At 39.1% G+C, this 22,059-nt stretch overlaps 1 protein-coding gene across 7 annotated transcripts in view; it reads left to right on the top strand.

Annotated features, from left to right (window-relative positions):
* Positions 1–22,059, top strand: part of DAB2 (DAB adaptor protein 2) — a 53,150-nt gene that overhangs the window by 13,335 nt on the left and 17,756 nt on the right. For all 7 annotated transcript variants that reach the window (XM_082382283.1, XM_082382281.1, XM_082382285.1 and 4 more), the window contains exons 2-5: positions 17,637–17,829; positions 18,810–18,949; positions 19,655–19,753; positions 21,456–21,587. In XM_082382283.1, coding sequence (XP_082238409.1) covers positions 17,739–17,829; positions 18,810–18,949; positions 19,655–19,753; positions 21,456–21,587 — 462 coding nt within the window. In that variant the 5' untranslated portion in view covers positions 17,637–17,738. The remainder of the gene's footprint in view (positions 1–17,636; positions 17,830–18,809; positions 18,950–19,654; positions 19,754–21,455; positions 21,588–22,059) is intronic.

The following is a 22,059-nucleotide window of genomic DNA, read 5'->3' as shown; positions in this document are numbered from 1 at the left end:
AGAGTCAACAGGGGTGGGGACTTCCCTGGCGGTGCAGTGGTTAAGAATCCACCTGCCAATGCAGGGGACACGGGTTTGAGCCCTGGTCCGGGAAGATCCCACATGCTGCAGAGCAACTAAGCCTGTGCGCCACAACTACTGAGCCTGCATGCCACAACTACTGAAGCCTGTGTGCCTAGAGCCCATGCTCTGCAACGAGAAGCCACCGCAATGAGAAGCCCGTGCACCGCAACTAAGAGCAGACCCAGCTCTCTGCAACTAGAGAATGCCCGCGCACAGCAACGAAGTCCCCATGCAGCCAAATAAATAAATAAATAAATTTATTAAAAAAAAAAAAAAAGGAAAGAGTCAACCGAGGTGGCATTTGACTCTTCAGGGATTTCTTAGGTGGAGGTGCAAATGTAGAATGAAATTTCAGTTAGAGAACCTCAACACTGGAGAGAATGACCATGAGAAAGAAATTTTATTCATATCCTACTTGTGATAATTAGTTCTGAAAGTAAAACTTGCTTATCTTGGAGAGACTGAGAAAGCATGTTAGTGTTGTTTCTCTCACTGTTTTCTTTGGTGGAACTCATTGTCTACATACTTCTATAGTTTAAGGATTACATTCTGTTTTTTAAAGGCATTACAACTATATTACAAACTACTATATGTAAAATAGATAAACAACAAGGTCCTACTGTAGAGCACAGGGAACTATATTCAATATCCTGTAATAATCCATACTGGAAAAGAAAAAAAAAACATTAGAACTGTAAACATATTCCTAACTTCAAGTTTTACTGCAGTAGAAGGCATCGTTGAGTTATAGAAAAGCTTGATCATTACTTTTGTAAGGATTTGTTTTAACCTCCTGGTCCATAATATTGAGTCTTTTTAATAAAGATTGGATTAGGAACTTAATAGTGGCTTTCAAAGACTTGTCTTTGCACAGGGCTATAGAGTTCAGCTAAGGAAACAAATGATCTAATTGCATTCTCTGATGCTAAAAATGCCTACATAATAAAACTAGAAAATAGCAGATGCCACTGTGGAATCTAAATCTTCAAGGACCAACCGAAGTTCCTTTTATTTAATGACCATATATAATAGGGATCGTAAAGAGAAGCTACAAATGAAGTCCTTATCTAATCACTTATATCCATTCATGTTTTCCTCAAGTATTTAAATGTCAATTACTTAGCAGACACAGAATTTTGCAACAGGTCATTAATGGTTCAGAGAACAGATGAGATTGCTCTAAAAGCTAATGAAACCGCTTGCTTAAATATTACATTTTTTATGAATCAAGTAAATTTCCTTCACAGTGAATCATTGATGTTGGCATTCCTGTGTAGACTAATCAGAAACCTTTTTGTAGTTGAATATAAATATGACATCTCATAATAGGCCAGGAGGTCTCAGTGCAAGCCCAGCAAAGTGGCCGGCAGTAATGAACCATGCCTACTAGTTCATCTCATGCTAAAACTGTAGACCCATGTGGCACCCCCATGATTTGTCATCTTAAGAAGGCAATGAAACCCAACAGGGATGGTGTACATGCAGCAGGCCTGGGAGAAGGAAGAATTCTCACTTCATCTGCTTATTCTGGGAAAGTCTCCTCATAGTAAGTCACATTTTTGACCAATCGCTTGCCCTAAAGCCAAGCCTTGACCATTAGGTAATACTTGTGACTGTGAGTGCTAGGCAGGTTATAAATAAGAACAATGCAAAGGGCAAATACTCGACACAATTTCTTTTTTTTTTTTTAATTTTACTGAAGTATAGTTGATTTACAATGTTGTTGTGTTAATTTCTTACAGTTTCTAGCCAAAGCTCTGAGAACTAGAAAACAGACACACTTCACAGGCTTTTAGTACAACTGTTAGACAATACCGTATTCTCACTATTAACTTAAGTCTAATTCATTTAACGGGGAAGGAGTAGAGAGTTAACCAGCATTAGACTCACACTAACACTATTTGCAGCTGGAGATGATTTTGAATAACACATTTTAAAAGACACAGACATAGATCTAATAAATGAGCCTTTACAGTCCAAAAAGCCAGAGAAACTAGATTGTCCAAGTATATAAATTTATCATTTCAAATCTGTTAAGCTCGTTGGGAAGTAGCAATTCTTTTGTCTCTATATGAATTGATGGTTTATTTAGTTAATGCATTTATTGCCTTTTAAAATACCCAAACTGAGTTGTTTATCAGGCTACCAGTGTAGGTTTATAGGAAACAGCACACTGCATTGAATATTACTTCATGTAAATATGAAGTTAAGACACTGATTACTTCTTCAATCTTGCAAAATAATATCTAGGTCAAACGTAAAAAAAAAAAAAAATTATGTTGGACCTGGGGAAGAAGAATATCATTTTTCTAGGCTCCTCAAAGTCATTGGTTAATGCCACCCGAGGAACTTATCTTTAAAAAAAGAGAAAAATAGTAAATGAAATATTCAAGACTTGAGCCTTTGAAAATGGTGTATAATGACATAACCAGGGCAATTTTCTTAGATACCTTGTTTTTATGCAGCTGGTACAAATTTGATTTTTTTTCCCCTTTCTCCCAGCTCTGGAATGATTTTAATATTAGAAGAAATGACTTAAGAACACAATCCAGTGGAATATATATGTTAGAAAATCTTCAAAGTCTCTCTTTAAATTCCAGAATAAACTTTTCGAAATCTGTACAGATTAAGGTGATACTTGAGATCTTTCTTTGTGTTCTTTGATTATTACAACCAAGAAAGAAAATCAGTAAGCTGTATCTTCATTTTCTAAGAACTCTTAACTTGGTGCTCTGAAACACCACCTCCATTTTAACTTTATTTGTAGAATCACTTAAATGATTGCCAAAGGTGGAATAGAAATTGACTTCCTGAAAGCTTCTTTAGATTAATAATGGTTAATGTTTGGAATCATATAGGGGTGGCTTTTTCCCAAAGGCTTTAGTAGATACAAGGTTCCCTGAATTACTCTTCCAAACTTGCCAATTGTATGTCATGATCCCTAAGGTAGATGTCTAGACATGTTTGTGGAAGGGAGGACCAGTTAATGGTGATGACTTACATGATTGTAACAGGTATAATTTTGGTTGCATTCTCATGAATTTATGTATAGAATTCATGAAACAAAACCTGTCTCACCTCCTTAGACTTTATAAGCGAAAGTCTGGTATTAAGTGGTAGGTTTTTTTTTTCTTGTAATTGGAACTACCTGTGCTCATCTACCTCTGCAGTGAATGAACCATATACAGATATTTCGATAAACTAGAACACTTTGTTACATTCATTGTTCAATGTAGTTGCTTCAACTGCAAAGCAATTAAAATCCCAAATCTGTTTCATTTAACATGAGTTAATGTGCTGCCATATAGAATTTTTCCATCCCTCAGTTTAAAAATGCACTGACTTATCCCCATGTGTTTATTTGGTCCAATTCAGGGGTTCCCAACCCCCAGCCGCGGACTGGTACCAGTTTGCAGCCTGTTAGGAACGGGGCCACACAGCAGGAGGTGAGTGGCTGGCAAGCGAGCCACGCTTCATCTGCTGCTCCCCATCACTCATTACCACCTGAACCGTCTCCCACCCCCCATGCCCCGTACTCCATGGAAAAATTGTCTTCCACAAAACCAGTCCCTGGTGCCAGAAAGGTTGGGGACCGCTGCAATACCATTTCCCAAAAGATGAGAGAATAATGATGGCGTGTGAACCTTAGTTCAAGTTCAAGGATGCTTGTGCATTTCCACCACTTTGTCCATCTCACTCTGCAGTAGCCTTTTTTTTTTTTTTTTTTTTTTGGCTGCGTGGCATGCAGGATCTTAGTTCTCCAACCAGGGATGGAACCTGTGCCCCCTGCAGTTGGAAGCATGGAGTCTTATCCACTGGACTGCCAGGAAAGTCCCATGCAGCAGCTTCTTAGAGTATTTGTGTGCACACAAGTTCAAAGCAGGTGGGCTAGCTATTTCAGACCATTTTTGGAACCTGTCTCCTAAATTTTTAGCACTTGAGTAGAATTAATATATCACCACAAGAAGCAAGAAAACAAGTTGGCAGACTCGCCTTTCTCCTTGTCTAACAGAATCTGCAATTACCTGGGGATTTCTTATCTGTTAACTTATCTAATTTGGCCAGCAACCAAGAAGTAAGCAAATGAGCCTATATGCTTATTTCTTCTGGATGAGTTCCCCTGGCCTTTTAGATAGCATTCTGGAGACTTCCTAACCTTCAGCATGATAGAGCACTGGTGTCCGGTGCGGGGAGAGGGCTGGTTATCAAGTTCCTGGTTCTCTGTAAACCTGAAATTCAACAAATAAGTAGAAAGTCCCTTTTTATTTTTATTATTTTTAAAAATATTTACTTATTTATTTATTTGTTTGGCTGCATTGAGTCTTAGTTGCGGCACACAGGATCTTTGTTGCGGAGCGCAGGCTTCTCTCTAGTTTTGGTGCTCTGGGCTCCAGAGCGTGTGAGCTCAGTAGTTGCAGCACGCTGGCTTAGTTGCCTCACGGCATGTGGGATCTCAGTTCCCCAACCAGGGATCTAACCTGTGTCCCTTGCATTGGAAGGTAAATTCTCAACCACTGGGCCACCAGGGAAGTCCCCCTTTTTATTTTTAAATGACTCCTTTTTCCTTCATCTTGTTTGAAAACAACCAAGTCTTCTCTAAGGGAAATCAGCTAAATCATGAAGAAGATATCCTTTGACTCGTATATTGAATTATGTTTTGGCTTCTGTTTTTCTCTGTGGATTTCACTATAGTAACAAATTAACCAGGTGATTCAATCTATGGTTTTTATTAGTAGGTTTTTCTCAGAGATTTGCATTTTTTCCTGTTTCTCCTCCTTAGGGCAGTTTACACTAATCACTTTGAAGTAGCGTCTTTCTCAGACTACAATAAAAGTTCATTTTTAAACGGTTAATAAAAAAATCCTTAAAGTGATAGTTAATATATTCAGCACACAGGTAACAGTAAGTGTTTAAAAAAAAAAAACAAAAAACTGTTCTTATCTATGGGGTTAGCAGGCCCATTGTCATTCTTGGAGATGAAGCCCAAATGCCCTGTTGGCTGTAGATATCTTGCCCAACTAGAAGAGATCGTGTCAGATGTGGAAATAGGAGCCAGTGGCAAAGTCTCTCATGGAAGGTTAATGCCAACTCTAAGGGTAGATTGAACACTAAAACAAAGGGCATATTCTACTGAAAAGGCCACTCAGAACCAGAGATAACATATTAGAATCAAATAACTTAAACTCATCTTATGTTGGGTCTACATAGGTATAAGAACTTTTTTCATGGTTTTGGTCTATGTACAGAAATGTAACAAAAAAGAAGTCTTGACTGTCTACACACACTTACTACATACACCTCAGTTTGACTACTCTGTGCAGGTGTTACAAGGCAGCTGGATTCTTCTTCCTTTAAACTCTCCAAAATACAGCACACCTCTGAAACGTGAGTTACAGAAAGATACAGAAACACTCAAGCCATGGCTTTGAAGATTATATGAACGTGGGGCTCTGCCTAGGAATGGAAACCACGGTGGAATTTAATATAATTCAGCCAGGTTATTAAAGAAGAAACTAAATATCAAGCAGTGTTTCTTGCACTGGTTTTCTGAAGAGGGAAAGTTTAAGATGACCTGCCTGCTTTTAAAATGGCCTGATATGGTATATCATAAAATAATTCTACTAGTGTATGTAAATGTTTGTTTATAGCTTAATGTTTAAAATACAAGTGCCTTATTGTATAGTACAGAAAACTATACTCAGTAATTTTTAATAACCTATAAGGAAAAAGAATCTGAAAAAGAGTATATATATATATATATATATATATATATATATATATAAACTGAATCACTGTGCTATACACCTGAAACTAACACCACATTGTAAATCAATTATACTTCAATAAAAAATAAAGTAAAATAAAAAGAAATGCACACATACATGCATCAAAAGATACGTAGTAGAATGTTCATAGAAGCACTGTTCATCACAGCTCCAAAGTGGACAAAATTTGTGGTGTATTCATACAATGAGATATATGGCAATGATAATGAACAACATACAAGGCTGGAACTTCATAAATATTATGTTGAATAAAATAAACCAGACACAGAAGCAAAAAAATTTTTTAAGGAAATAAATAAGATGCAGGTGCTTCTAAATAACGTGCTTTCTTGAGCTCTTCTAATATCCACGTGGACTTTCAAGATGACTATTGTAATGGCACTCAAGTAGAAAGTGGAACATGTTTAACAGTTAAGAGGGCTTTCCTGGTGGCACAGTGGTTGAGAATCTGCCTGCCAATGCAGGGGACACGGGTTCGAGCCCTGGTCTGGGAAGATCCCACATGCCGCGGAGCAACTAGGCCCGGGAGCCACAACTACTGAGCCTGCGCGTCTGGAGCCTGTGCTCCACAACAAGAGAGGCCACGATAGTGAGAGGCCTGCGCACTGCGATGAAGAGTGGCCCCCGCTCGCCGCAACTAGAGAAAGCCCTCACACAGAAACGAAGACCCAACACAGCCAAAAATAAATAAATAAATAAATTAATTAAAAACAAACAAACAAAAAAACCAGTTAAGATTTACATGTGCAAGCATCATAGGTGAAATCACAGAGGGGCTCAAATAAATAAACCGTGTATTCTGAAGTCCACGTGCTAGGTGTGCTACATGGCTGGACTGATGTCATTCAGGTTATTTCATTTGGGAACGAGAAAGCACAACTTGATACTGTGCATTCTAGGAAACAAACTGCTAAGATTCATTTGTATGATTTATTTAAAAACTAGCTTGGAATTAGGAAGAGGGGTGAGTTTTGGTAGAAGTATGTTAAAGTAACTTGGGAAGGATAGACATGAAAACAGTGAACTATTTGCTGGTCAGCTGAGTAAGTATACATAGATATGAGGGAAGATTATTGAAGGAGGTAGGAATAGTGTCAGTGTATTGGCCTAGAAATCAAATGTGCAATGACAGTCCTTTTCCCTCACTCTGATTCATTAGTATTTTGACTACATTTTCCTGTAAGGTACAAGCATAATATCCACTGTACATTTAGATGCCAAATTCAAAGTAAAAATCATGTGTTTTTGTGTTTTTGTATCATAATGCTTCTCAAATTATTGCCCCAGAGGCCCTGCAATAGAAAAATTCCAGAGGCTTCCATGTTAATAGTTTTGGTTTGTTTATTTTTTTAATTTAAAACCCTAAAATATTTCATATAAATTGTTCAGTCCTTAGAATACTCTCTTCCCTTGCCTTTAGGATGGGAGGGAAGCAGAATGGAGTATAGTGTCCCACTTTACCATCTAATAGTACAAAATAGAGTTCTTCTAAACTCAGATTTTAAAACTGGTTTATTCCATTCACCCATTCTGGTTATCTATGAACGTTTAGCTTTTTAGAATCTTATTCCTTCCACTTGCTTTTTTGGTATACTTTCTGGTTACTATCACTTCATAACTAGACCAGACTCGGCGAGGATCCACTTCTGTCACTGTCAGCATGTGTTCCCAGCGTTATGACCACCCAGTGTGAGCTACTGTGCTACCACTAAACCATGATGGCTTTTGTCCACTGAAGCAAGTGCTCTGGTGACTGAGGCAGGTGCTGCTCTCTCTGGTCCTGCAGTGGTGACCCAAGGTAGGGGGAGAAGTGCTCTGCAGAGTTCCATCATGTCCCCACAGGCCCTCTAGTCACACAGCTCGTTCAGTGTGCTCATACATATCACCCACCAGCCAGGGTACTGAGGCCTGCCCAAAGTGCCAACATATCTTCTTGGCTGGGTTAGATGGGAACCCTGACCTTTGAGCCCAGGTCTTGAGTCTAGACGTTTTGTCTTCTACCCGTTCCTCAGACATAAGGAGTTTTCCCACCCCTCCCTGCCATCCCCGCCCACACACACCACCCCATGTTGGACCACTTCAATCCACTGGCCATTTCCCAGAAATGTCTTGGCTTGGTATACAAATTTACCCACTAGATCGTCAGCTATCTCTGAGCCTAAAGCTCAAGGTGTATGGGGAAGAGCAGCCTTTGTCAAGCCTCTCCCACCCCCTCAAAAGCCATATTATCCTTTCCCCCAGAACAATGGATTCCTAATAACCTTTCCTCAGAATTAATGGGAATCTCTCCTAGCTCCTTCCATAGGTGACTTGGTATCTCACTAATAGAAAGAGAAGCAGCTAATAAGATAGTTCAAGATGGTACTTAATATTATGAACTTCACTCAAGGATGCAGTCATTACCTTACCAATCTCTCTTCCCCACATAGCTCCTGAGGGACAAGTGAAAAAAGGACAATAGCAACAGATAAGGAACAAATACCACATCGTTAGGGAGATCAGGGCCCAATAACCACCAAATGCAGAGCTCTGGTAAATCTAGGTTGAAGCACACTGCACACTAGACCAGAAATCCCCCATTCTCTTTTCCATGTCAAGTTGCACCCGCTACATCACCCTGCCCAACTCACTCAAGATACACAGAGCACATGTACCATAGCCTAGTTGAGCCATGTCCAAATGGTCCCTGGTGTCAGGGTTACCACAGCCTACCCCAAATGATCCAATGCTAGGAATGTAAAGCAGTGGCACAAACATGATTTTCAAATCTCCAAAGTATCAATGTCACTTCCTTCCCTTTGTAGAAGGGAGCTAAAGGATAAAATTGGATTTCAGTTTTCCTATTCTGTTCAGTCTAAGCTAGAGGAAGTCATACTCAAGAACTGGGGTAGAATGATTGGCTGAGATGTTAAAGTTGAGATGGGTATACTCTCTCATGTCAATTAATCCAACCCCAAGCTTCATGTGTCTGTATTCACAAAAATTCCACACAGCCCAACGACCGCAGAGATATTCCAACAGTACTTTCTCTCTTAGAGTTTGATTAAGTGTAAGGAGGGTTTCTAGAATCAGTCTGCTATGCTTTTGTTCCTACAAGCATATTAACTTGTGCCCAGCTTGCCAAGAGGCTAGAGCATACTCTAATTGTGAATCTACACATTCTACTTTTTCTAAACCTAGTAAAGTGTTAAAAATAAGTCATTGCACTGAAACAACTAAGTAATGTGATTGCAAAATTGATTGCAAACCATACTTCAGTTAGACTAGTGAGCTATTTTTAGACATTTCTAGTGAATTTGTTGCATTGCCCAGTCTAGAGAATGGGCCTTCATTCAGATAACATTAAGCTCCTTCTTAAAGCCTTAAACTCTCCCAAACACTTTTATTATGATGACTATTCTTTAGGCCCTGTTAGGAGATACTCCTAATACAAAGTTATTTTAAAAACAAAATGGGTGGAGGTGAGTACAAAATTAGGAGAGGTCATAATGAGTCAAGAATATTGGAAGTTGCCAACTCAAGAACTCAAACTTCCTATTGTGCTTTAAAAAAAACAAAAACAAACAAACAAAAACACTAAAAGGCCAAGCACTGAATAGTAGAGAATGTACTGAAATAATGTGAATTCTTTGATCTGTGGGTTGCATCTCAAACCTAGCCAAATACTTTCTTCCAAGCAGCCAAATTAACATTAATGAGCCAGTTTGACCAAGCAGAACTCCAGCTACATAGGCAAAAGAGAATCCAGTGACAATGTATCATTAGACCACATAAAATCCTTTTTCTGTTTTGGTTCAGAAAATATCTATGAAATTCCATGTCCAAACTATTCTGCTAAATTATCCTGTTGTTTGCTTGGTATATCTACTAAATGGGAGGTGTTCTTGGTTCAGTCTCTATATCACGGGCCTTGTACAGCCTTCTTAAAAAATAGTTTTAAAAAAAGCTGACTCATACAATCTCTAGAAATAAGACACTAGAGTCTCATTTTAGGATCTAGATTTCTCCTGGTACCAACTCTTATCCACAACCAGCTGTTTAACAGTTAGACAAGTTATATACTCTTTCTTGCCCTCAGTTTCCTAATCTTTATAATGAAAGGGTGTGACCAAATTATTCCCTAGGTTTCTTCCAGCTCAGTAGTTTAACCCACTTGGTATTTCTTTAATGGCACAAAGGATTATGGAAATTAGACTACTGTACCTCGAAGTTGTCAGTACATTAGAATCATCTGCGAATCTTGAAAATATATTGGTGCCTGCGTCTCTTCCTTCATAGATTCTGAGCTAATGGATCTGGGTGTGACATGGACTTCAGTGTCTTAAGAGCTCCACATAAAATTCCCCAGAGGATGTGAGGTAGACCTTCTAAACTGCCAGTGGTAATGACGTAGGCTTGGATTTGACTCGGGATTCATTAGAACAGGCCTCTCTGGGTAACTTAGAGTAGTTTTTATTCCCACAGTCCTGTTCCTGTCAGAACCTACCTTCTAGAGTCACAGAAGCCAGAGTTGGACAGGATGTGGCTCTAACAGTGTTTCTCCTTACTAGCTGTTCACCTATTGGCCCCGCTTGTTCTAAAATCGTTTAAACACTTGCTGTGGAAGAGCAATGCCGGCTACAACACAAGACCGCATACACGGCACGTAGTGTCCGTGAAACCTAGCTGTGACTTAATCACAGCTGCCATTTGTTGAGCGCTTTCTGGATGCGAGGCACTGAGGTCTCTACATCAGTTCTTACTGATTTTTATAACAACTCTGCAAACCATATTCCCATTTTACAGGTGAAGAAATGAATATTAGATAAGTTGCCTCAAACCACTGCGCTAGAAAGTAGTGAAAGTATGTAAGACTTCCAAGCCTGAACTCTGAGCTGCTATACTATCTCACCTCTACCCAGAATTAACTGTGTGAGGAACTCTTAACTCTGGTCTGACTTGATTCCAAAGATAGGGGAAAATTTTCTGGTTCAGAGCTTTATAGGTCCTATCAGTCGTGCAGCATCCTTCCTAGGGGTTAACAGCAATGATATGTGCTCTCTGTAAATGCATAACTAGTGTATACCTCCTTGACTTAGGCATGTTTTGTTCCTGAGGCCCCTACAGCAGTGTCAGCATTTACAAGAAAATCTCGTAAGGACTCCTTTTCAGTGTGTGTTAACATAGTCTTATTTCCCCAGTTAAATAGGCTGCAAAAATCTTACTGTCTACTCAACTTGGCCTTTACAGAGAAGAATAAACCTTCCTAAAAGCATAGAAAGTCAAGCAGTTAAAGGAGAATAGCTTTACATCAAATACCAGAAACTTGGCTGCATCATTTCTGGCAAGGTCCCTTATTCTCAAAAGGCTACTTTGAAGATAGTGATGAAGGCTGTTTGCTGCCCTCTTGGACCCCGAGATCTTCCCTAGAGGTTAATATTTCACATGTCCTAGTTCATTAGCTCAGCTGAGACAGACATAAAGTTCCAAAGGACAAGAAAGCACATTTCTGACCTGTACAAAGTGCTGGACACTAGCAAAGACATTTACGTTGCTTTGTTCTTGATTCTCCTTAACTCCCTTTCCTGTGTCTATTTTACGTGGCTCTTTCCGGAAAGTTAATTGATACGTTAAAGTCAATGGGATTATGACTTTGAAACCAGCTGAAAAAATACAGGTTAAAAATCAGTGGAATTAAAAAAAAAAAAAAAAAAAAGGTAAGTGCAGCAGCACATATAGTAGGAAAGGGAACACAGATCACATTCAGTTTGAGCCCAGCGATTTATTAGTGATTGATCTTGTGTTACCGAGTCCATTTCAGTATTCATAAAATAGATACATATTCTATTCCATAGAGCTGCCAGGGTAAGTGTTTTAAGGACTTGGTAGGTTAGGTGTTTGTACCATTCCCCTTAACATGAAAAACAAGTCCTCTACCATTTGTGGAATGGGGCTACCGTTCAATAAGTTCTTAACTCAAGTTATTCCTTTTACCAGCATTCAGACTGACCAAGAAAATATCTCTCTGCTCAGGATAATAGGTAAAAAGATAGACTTGGAGGGAGGTGGCAAACATGTGTCATGATATTGCTTTAGAACCCTGTAATCATTAATTAGAATCATTGCTGATACCAATACACTCCTATTGGTGGAAAAGGTAAGGAGGAATAAGGAGGCACCAGCCAAGTTTGTCCCTACACAAATTTGTCCCTATTCTGAGTATTGCAAGGTTCTAAATACTTGCATGAATCACTTTAAGTGCTAAATAAACTATAGCAGATTGTTTTCTAGTGCAAAGGACATAGTCATCTGAAGATGACTCACACAGTCTTCTGGTATACATTTCTCAGAGCCTTCTCAGAAACCAAAAAAAAGTGTTGCAAAATCTCTCCTGGTCATCTGATTCTTGTGCCATGGAAAGGGGAAGTCCCCACATGGTTTGTATTAAGTCCAAAATCCAAGTTAGATATCTTCACTCAAATGAAGCTAATTTTATTGACTCAGCATAGTTTCCTTTACAACTTGCTATTCTATATTAGGCCTTAAAAAGTAGTCAAAAGTATACAGTAACTTTAGACCCTCATCTGTTTTCAGATGTATCTTCTTATTTCTCTTTTCAATCTTCTAAAGAAGGAAACAGACCTAAGAACTAGAAAAGCAAACCAGCTAGGTTTAGATGGGTAGCTGTTCGTGTGACCTTTTGTATATGTTTTTGAACTTTCATTAGTAATCCCTCTTTTATGATAACGTCCCTTGTGTGTGTGTTTCCTGATTAATTTTTGGTCCTTGGTCAGAAGAGTCCCTGGGACTAAACCCAGTGAATGAGGATTATACTTGCTGGTTGTCCTACACCCACTTGTTCCCCTTTATTAAAAAATTTCTTAGCTTGGGCTTCCCTGGTGGCGCAGTGGTTGAGAATCTGCCTGCCAGTGCAGGGGACACGGATTCGAGCCCTGGTCCGGGAAGATCCCACATGCCACGGAGCGACTAGGCTCGTGAGCCACAACTACTGAGCCTGCGCGTCTGGAGCCTGTGCTCCGCAACAAGAGAGGCCGCGACAGTGAGAGGCCCGCGCACCGCGATGAAGAATGGCCCCCACTTGCCGCAACTAGAGAAAGCCCTCGCACAGAAACGAAGACCCAACACAGCCAAAAATAAATAAATAAATAAATAAATAAATAAATAAATAAATAAATAAATAAATAAATAAATTTATTAAAAAAAAATCCCTTAGCTTAATGCAATCTAGACACTTTCTTCAGCAATGCCTAGGATTGGGAAAGCAGTCACGGGAAAAGGTAGGGCATCTTTTGGCCCCCAGGTCCCTTTTTCACGCCCAAAGCCTTTCCAAAAATCAGTTCATTATAAAACCTGCTAAAGGTTTTATGAGCACAGCTGACAATTCTGTAACATTGTTGGAAGGATTATGCATTTGAATTTTAAACATTGGATTTAAGTTAATTATTCCTATGGAGGGACCTAAGTCTGGAAGCAAGACTTCTTCTGTCTACCACATGTCAAATGGTAACTTGGACATTTGGGAAGTCTGTTCTCTTCAAACCTGTGGAGAAAGGAGAATGTTTATCACTCTGGTATACACATAACTGGATGTACATTTTTGTTAAAATTTTTCGATAAACTTTAATGGTTCTTTGTAAGGGGATTTATCTTTGAGTCTTGGAGCCTATGGGCAGAATCTACCTTCCAATCATTTCAGGGAGCATAGATACCTTTTAAATTGTATGGCCTACAATGGAGACCTGTCCTTGGCTATTACAACCCACCATACACATCCTTTTTCTTCGAGGAATATGGGAAGATGCTAAAGGAACCTTTTCTCCCTGCTTTTTTCTCCCTTGCCCCTTGTAACTGCTCATTCCCAACAATGAAAGGATATAGTCAAAAGATACCAAGTACCTTAAAATAATCCCAGTGCTGTGAAATGTTGTACTTCAGTATCTAACAAGAGAAATTTTTTGCTGTAAAACCAAGGTAGCACCACTCACTTTAGAGCTCTTCCATTCTGGCCCTGTCTGCCGACACCAGATTTGATGCTGGTTTTGAGTTATAAGGTTGTTACATCTTGTATCACTTTTATGACTAAACCACACACCACCATTCCCTCTCCCAAGCCCCCTCAAAGTGCTCTGTGGCACTTATCAAATTCCTTTAAAATATCTCACTTTAGGATAAAACTTCCCATGTTTAATGAGCTAAGTCTTTTCTTGTCAGAAATAATATCCTGCAGAAAAGTATGGTATCAGCTTCAAAGGTGGGCAACAAACTCTTATGCCAGGTTACTTTCCAGCCAGAATTGGAGGGGAGGAAGGGAAAGTCTTCAGGGACAAATAGGTAACTGGGATGGGCAGGAAAATGGGGGAAAAGGGAGCTATGCTAATTTGAAAAGGGAAGGAGTCAAAACCAAAATGTTTTCTAAAAGAAATGAGAAGTATTGGGGTTTCTATCCAAGAATGAAAGGAAAGGATGTTGAAGATAAGTAGGGGTAAAATATTTGAGTCTCATATATAAAGTGAAAAAGTCTCAATCTTTGTCCTAAATGCAAGGGGAGCCCCAAGATTAAGTAGGAAAGCTTTCAATGTTATTCTCAAATTTAGGGGGCTTCATCATTTAACAACAAAAATCCGGATTATCCCAATTCAATAAACACGAGCCATGCACTGGAGCTTCAGGGTTGTCATGGGAGCAAAAAATGGTGGGAAAAGGGCTCTCAAAGAGGTGTAGGTATCTGATGCATGCAGTCGGATACCCCCAAAAGGATGAAAGCAAAGTAATTGGATTTGGTCAAGAGAGTCATTAGCAGCTGAAGTTGACTTCCTGCGACTAACGTTAAGATGAACGGTCCTTTGAGGGGAAGCGGATGTGAAAAGGTGGAGGGTAAGTGCCCATCAATTTTAGATGTTTAGATCATAAGATGATAACTGGAGGACTACAGGGTCACACGGAAGTGTTTTCCTTATTTCTAAGATGAGATGAGCAACTAATAAAGGAAAGGGCCCACTGGGGAGAAGGTGAGGATGCAGGAGGATGAATGTTGATGCGCCTCCTTAGAGCAGAGCTTATCTCACCTCCTGATATTGTTAATGTGGGTAAATATCCTCTTGATTTGGAATACATTCTCTGAAATTAAGAAGAGTATTATTGGCTTCCTGAAATTAGAAGAGTATGGATATGACTAAGAGATTTATCATGTTGTCAGGAAATAAATCTTGGAACCATGAAACCAACCAAGGCACACAAAATAGAGGTGTTGTATTAGTTTCCAAGGGCTGCCATAACAAATTACGAATAACTGGGTCACTTGAAACAACAGAAATATATTCTCTCACAGTCTTGGAGGCCAGAAGCCCCCAAATCAAAATGTCATTGGAGTTCATTCCTTCTGGAGGCTCTGAGGGAGAACTCATTCCATGCCTTGCTCTTAGCACCTGGTGGACATTGGCCGTCCTTGGCGTTCCTGATTTGTAGATGTATCAATCCCATCTCTACCTCTGTCTTCATATCACTTCCTCCATGTGTCTCTGTGTCTCAAACCTCCCTTTGCCTTTCTTTTATACTGACATTTGTTACAGAATTTAGGACCCTCCCTAAATCTAGGATGATCCCATCTCAAGAGCCTTAACTTAAAGACAATTGAAAATACCCTTTTCTCAGATAAGGTCACATACAAAGGTTCATGCGTTAGGACTTGGATGTATCTTTTTTGGGGGGAGGTGAGGGGCACTCTAAGTATATAATAGAGCATCTCTGTAGCTAGCATGAGGCTTCCCATGTGAGACTCATCAGTGTAGTGTTTAAGGAACTCTGGCTTGGGGCCAGACAGCCTGGGTTGGAGACCTGGTTTCAACTTAGCAGCTGTGTTGTTTAAAACCTCTGTGCCTTGGCTTTCCCTCTGGAAGAGTGAAATAATACTGTATCATAATACTCATAGGGTCACCATGAATGTTCTGCAGTTAATACAGTTAAAGGGCTAATAGTGCCTGGCCCCCAAATAAATCTTGAGTAAATAAGGCTTTGAGTCCCCTATAGTCTTCACCTGTAAATAGACTGTCTCCCCAGCCACCTACCAGTCAGGTGTCTTTGGGCAAAATCAACCACTAATGGGACTTCCCTGGTGGTCCAGTTGGTAAGACTCCGTGCTCCCAATTCAGGTAGCCCAGGTTCGATCCCTGGTCGGGAAGCTAGGTCCTGCATGTGTGCTGAAACTAAGAGTCTGCATGCCACAACTAAGAAGCCCATGTGCCACAACGAAGATCCCACGTGCTGCAACAAAGACCTGGCACAGCCAAAATGAATAAATAAATATTTAAAAAAAAATTTTTTTTTTAATTTTTAATAAAAAAAATTAACTACTAAATCTTCAAATGAAATAATTCAGATAACATTAATCATACATAGATTTGTGTAATTGTGTATGTATGTATTTTAAAAGACTATTAAGATTATAAAAAATGAAGAGAGCTTTTGGGAGTGGGACGAGTGTACCATCCCATGCATGGTCTTCACAGGATTACACCACCATGAGTGGCTTTTCTTTGCTTTAGTCTTCAGTTCTCATAGAAAGTTAACCTTCCCTGGCGCTCTCAGGAGGTGTGTAGAAATTTTCACTCCTGGGAGGTGAAAGAACCTTTTGAAATGTTAGTCGACTTCTGTGTGCTAGCAATGACTTTACTTTTTTCTTTTTGTTTTACCTACTGTGACACATAGGGGAGCTTTATGGAGCACATACCAAAGTGTTCTGAGGATAGTAATACTAAATAATAGCACAAAACATGTACAATGAGACACCCCATAAATCCATTCTTTCCCTGATATGTGCTTTAGTGTCAAAAAATGGATGGCTTTTATTTATTTGGTTGCACTGGGTGTTAGTTGTGGCAGGCAGGCTCCTTAGTTGTGGCATGTGGACTCTTAGTTGCGGCATGCATATGGGATCTAGTTCCCTGACCAGGGATCGAACCTGGGCCCCCTGCATTGGGAGCGTGGAGTCTTATCCACTGCACCACCAGGGAAGTCCTGGATGGCTTTTAAAATATAGTGCTTAGATAGCTCTGGAGATCATATGCAGAATCTTAATATTTAAAAAATATTTATCTATGAATAAGATAAAATTCATAACTCTCCTCATCACTCTCTATATAGTTACATGATTTTTTGAGGAACCATAATTTATAATGCCCAATTTCAGATGCCAGTTGCAATCTTCTCAGTTCAGCATTCAATTTATTTAAACTTTCCTGTGAAAACTTATTCATCTACGTGTGACACGTTTTGATCCCTATCTTTAATACTACATTTTTATGCCAAAGTGCCAATATGAATTTCTTAGCTAGATAATAACATTATTTTTTAAATTTTGTTGAGATATAGTTGATTTACAATATTATATGTTTCAGATGTACAACAGAGTGATTCACAGTTTTTAAAGATTATACTCCATTTATAGTTATTATAAAATATTGGCTATATTCCCCATGCTGTACAATATATCCTTGTAGCTTTTTTATTTTATACATAGTATCAATAGTTTGTACCTATAATCACATTAAATGTTATCAGATATCAACTACTTAAAGAAAAATCTGGTAAATACCCTCTTTGTATTTTGGAAACTACAAAGGAAACAGTCCTACCCACTCCCCTGCTGTCAGAGTTCAGTCTAACAGAGAAGAAAGAACAAAATGAGTCTGAAGAACTACGCTCACAAATCACTGGTTGTGGGCCTATTAGGACATAAAGTCTGGGTTTGCTATGTTATGATCTCATTGTGCCTCTAAACTCTGCCCACAGGTGTCTGCAGCAGGTTATGTTTGTTTGAGACGTCTCCATTGGGGATCGCTGGGTGTCACTAAGTGTCTGCTGGTGCTGGAGTTGGCTGTCTGCCTTCTTGCCATGTCTAACGAAGCAGAAACGAGTGCAACTAATGGTCAGCCTGACCAACAGGCCGCACCAAAGGCACCATCAAAGAAGGAAAAGAAGAAAGGTATGGAGAAGTCCTCTTGAGGCCAATGAGGGGAGCTAGTGGTGGTTACCAGTGATGAAGTGTGACGTTCAAGGCAAAGTAAGAGCTGGCCCTTGCCTTAATTCAATCTCAGCCAAGTGTCAACTTTTCCTAAACAAGAAAGTAAGACTTTGGCAGAGGAGATTGGTTCGATCCATATACGATAAGACGTATCTCTGAACTCTGTGGTTGCACCAATTTGGGTCCTGCTGGGAAGCTTTCATACATCTTGTTCAGTTGGGAAATACAACTATTAAGTATTACATGGTTATCTTTCAGTAACCTATATACCACTTTGCTTTACTGAAGTAGCTGTTTTATAAAAATCAAGATCTTTATTTTATGAGACCCTCTTCTTTTGACCTGAAGTACCACTAAAAAGTGTCAGCATCCTTAAATCATTCATAGTTTGAGAATATGCCGTGATTTCCTTGCCTTTCATGTCCACGCTTTAGAAATGGGAATGAGAAGAGAAGCAGAAGAAGTTATAAAGATGGATAATTATCTTAGTTATTTCCAAGGGAATTTACCCACAATTCTCTTCCGCTTTATTGACAGTTCAAAAATGCTAGTAAATTGTGCAGTGGCTTATTTTCCTTTCACTAAAAAAATAAGTATTATCCTCCTTATATTCATTTTAAAAAATATTTTAAAAACTATGCTGAAGAATATCCCCCAATCCCATCTCACATATTCCCGTAAGTTTCCCATAACTCAGCCCATTCTGCATCTTTAAGAGTTTATTTTCTCTCTGCCCCAATGCCATACACAGTTTTACACAGTGTGATTTTTTTACTCAAAGGAAGTAAGGATAAGGGTAGAATATTGCATATTTGATCAATTGTAGATAATCAAGATATTTACTACTCAGATTTTTAGATCCTGGAGTATATTTGGTCATACCTGGGGCTGATATTTCAATAGATTTATAAACTTTATCCTCTATTTCTTTCTTTTCTCAGGCACTGAAAAGACAGATGAATATCTTTTGGCCAGATTCAAAGGTGATGGTGTGAAATACAAGGCCAAGCTAATCGGCATTGATGATGTGCCCGATGCAAGAGGGGATAAAATGAGCCAAGATTCTATGATGAAACTAAAGGTAAAGGGGAAAAGCATACTTTGTCTATATCTTAAGCAAATATGCAACAGAGGAAATGATATTAGAAGTTTGTTTTTAACCTATATCTCAATTATTTGAAAGAAAAACTTTTCTAATCACGTAATTGATCCAGCAGTGCTGCATTTTATGAGAAGCCATGAGTTTGTTTGCATATTTTGAGTGCTGTCTAGAGACCTGATTTAATCAAGTGTAGCAGGACCCTAGATGCCTTTTCCTTTGAGCAGACCAAATTTCTGAGCCTGGAGGTATTCAGGTAAAATTCAGGAGTCGGCTTCGAAACTGGTGTTCTTTAGTGTTAGCCCTTTCGTTTTTTTAAATTTTTAAATTCTAATACTGCCATGCTGTGAAACTAATTAAGGAAGTAATACTCATTAAATAAGACAAGGCCTAGAAGAAACATCTTTGAATATGTTTGAAGATCTTCTGGTCCAGTCTTCTTGTCTTTGCCAATGACTATTCGGAGGCCAAGGGAATGAGGACTTGTCCAAGTTCACAGAGCTAACTAGTAATTGCCTGGATCAATGTCTTCTATTTCATTCTGCTGTCTCTTATGAAAGATGCCTAATTCTTTCATAGATGGTAAACCAAGCTGAAAACAAAGCTGATTGCCTTTTAAAATTTTAGAATCAGAAGCATCATAGGGTTCTTTTAACTAGATTTTTCTTGTTTTCCCAATTTCATCAGGGAATGGCGGCAGCTGCTCGGTCTCAGGGACAACACAAACAAAGGATCTGGGTCAACATTTCTCTTTCTGGAATAAAAATCATTGATGAGAAAACTGGGGTAAGAATTCGCTTTCACTGACACCTTTCTGACCACCTGAGTCTGACAAATAATTTGTGACATGAATTTCAGCTCCCCTTTTCCCTTTCCAAACTTCTGTAGGGAAAAAAAAAAAATTACATATTACTGCACTTCTCCAGAAGTAACAGGCAAAAAACAGATAGGGTAGGAGGTGAGGAGTCAAGATACTTTACTTTGAAACTTATTTCCTATAATAGATGTGAACCTCAAGTCTGTAAGTCTAACCTAAACACCGGTATGCCATAGATATCAGTTAGGTATTTTTTGGACCAAGATATACAGCACGATATCAATCCTAACCACTGGTTTGTGATGCTATCATAGATCTATGTATGGGTCTCATTTTAATATAAGGTGATGGGTGAACTTACTGGCTAACCAAACATAGAATACTATCTGAAACACATCTTCCTTTTTTTCTCCTTCTCTCTTTTCCCTTCCTCCTTACCCCATGGATGTAACCTTGCTCATTTTTTGTGGTTGCTCTTATTCTATCACATGAACAGTCTTGCTTATTTTTTGTTTGTTTGTTTGTTTGGGCCTTATCAAAAGCTATTATACTTTAAGTCTTCTGGGACTTTTTTCCCTCTACTCAATATAACATCATCAGATTCATCTGCTTAAAATGTTTTTCATTGCTGCACAATAGTTTATTGTATCAGGATACAGTGGGAAGACCTCAAGTTACTATTCAGCCCTTCCTAGAGATTCCCATTATCTAATATGCAAAATCCATTGGTCAAACTTAGGGCCCTGGAACCCTGGTACATGCTCACCCACCCTGCTGTCTTCATGCACTGCTGTCTCCACTGTCCCTTATCTTTTGACTCTTGTTTTCACAAGCCTGCCAGAGAATGGTGGCAGGTTTCCCACACAAGCATTCTCTCACTCCCAAACCTCCTAAGATGCCCAATCTAAACTTTTCAGTGGTCTTAGTTTCTTGGAAACAAAAGCCAAGACACATTCTGAGCATCTACAAATATCCCTGAAGAGTTGAGCCCTACCATCTACTTGAAAGGGTCAAGAGAAAGGGGAACGGGGAATACAGGGGAAAGCACTGCTAAACCAATAAGCCCTGCCACATGAAACTCCTGTATGATGACGTGGACATCTATGTGATGTTGACAAATACTTGATGACAGAATTTGGTGACTTCCAGAATGTATTGGGGGTAATTGTCCCAATAATACTTAGGAGGGTTCTCTGGCCAGTCTGAGCCAGTCAGAGGATCCTTGTGAACACTCCTGTAGCTTAGTTATGCTATTCACTTGAGTTTGTTGAGTTGAGAAAGTAGACCTCCTTGGAATGCTTTAGAGGTTATATGTTCCATCTTCGCTTTAGAAATTCTTGGTCTCCTAATCCTCAGTCCTTCCTTGCGATGTGGCATCATGTCCTTGGGATAGAGAGAATCAAGTATAGATATTTTAAGAAGGATCATTCTTTCTATTTCTGTTTTCTACTCTTTGTTGTTAGATTTTTTGTTTTGTTTTGTTTTCCCCTTTTGAGCCCTTCCTAGTAACAATAAATGTAGCAGTAGCCTTCAACCAGGAGTGAAAAAATCTTCAAATGTTTTAGCCTTTTCATATATGCCTTGGTATCTGATGCTTAGTTGTGCTCCAGATAGAATCTACAAATAGATTCTAGTTTTCTCAATACACCATTTTTGATGTTCCTTTCTTAGGTAATAGAACATGAACATCCAGTAAATAAGATTTCTTTCATTGCCCGTGATGTGACAGACAACCGAGCATTTGGTTATGTGTGTGGAGGAGAAGGCCAACACCAGTTTTTTGCCATAAAAACAGGACAACAGGTAAGCTCTAAGCCTTGAGGTATACCTAGAGGGGGACTTGAATATAAGAGTGTGTGTCTTTCAACTAGAGAGCTTGCTAGAAACAATTGGATGTAGGAGGACTAAACAGTACCTCAGAGGACGATTATCTTTAATTGGTCTAAGGAATCTTCTTTAAATGTCATTGATACCCATGTAGTGTGTGGCACAAGCATTGTTAGAATGGACTTTCTCATAAGATCATTGCTGATTTTAGAACGATAGTCAATTATTCCCAGAAATCTTCAAAGGACTTGGAAAATTATCATTGTGCTTCTTGTTTTATCTAAGTATTTTATGTATCTGAGGGTTGGGATGGGAGTGGTGGTGATCTTCCACAAACCAGGGGAGGGTAGGAAAGAGCTTTAAGAGAAAGGAAGAAAACATTACTAATCAGAACTGATGGGGGACAAAGGGAAGAAAATAGTAAGATTGAAATACTGATAAAGATGCT

Source organism: Balaenoptera borealis (assembly GCF_965194805.1).
Source record: "Balaenoptera borealis genome assembly, chromosome: 2".
Taxonomy (NCBI): domain Eukaryota; kingdom Metazoa; phylum Chordata; class Mammalia; order Artiodactyla; family Balaenopteridae; genus Balaenoptera; species Balaenoptera borealis.
Note: the sequence above shows the minus strand (reverse complement) of the source record. Positions and strands in the feature narration are given on the sequence as shown.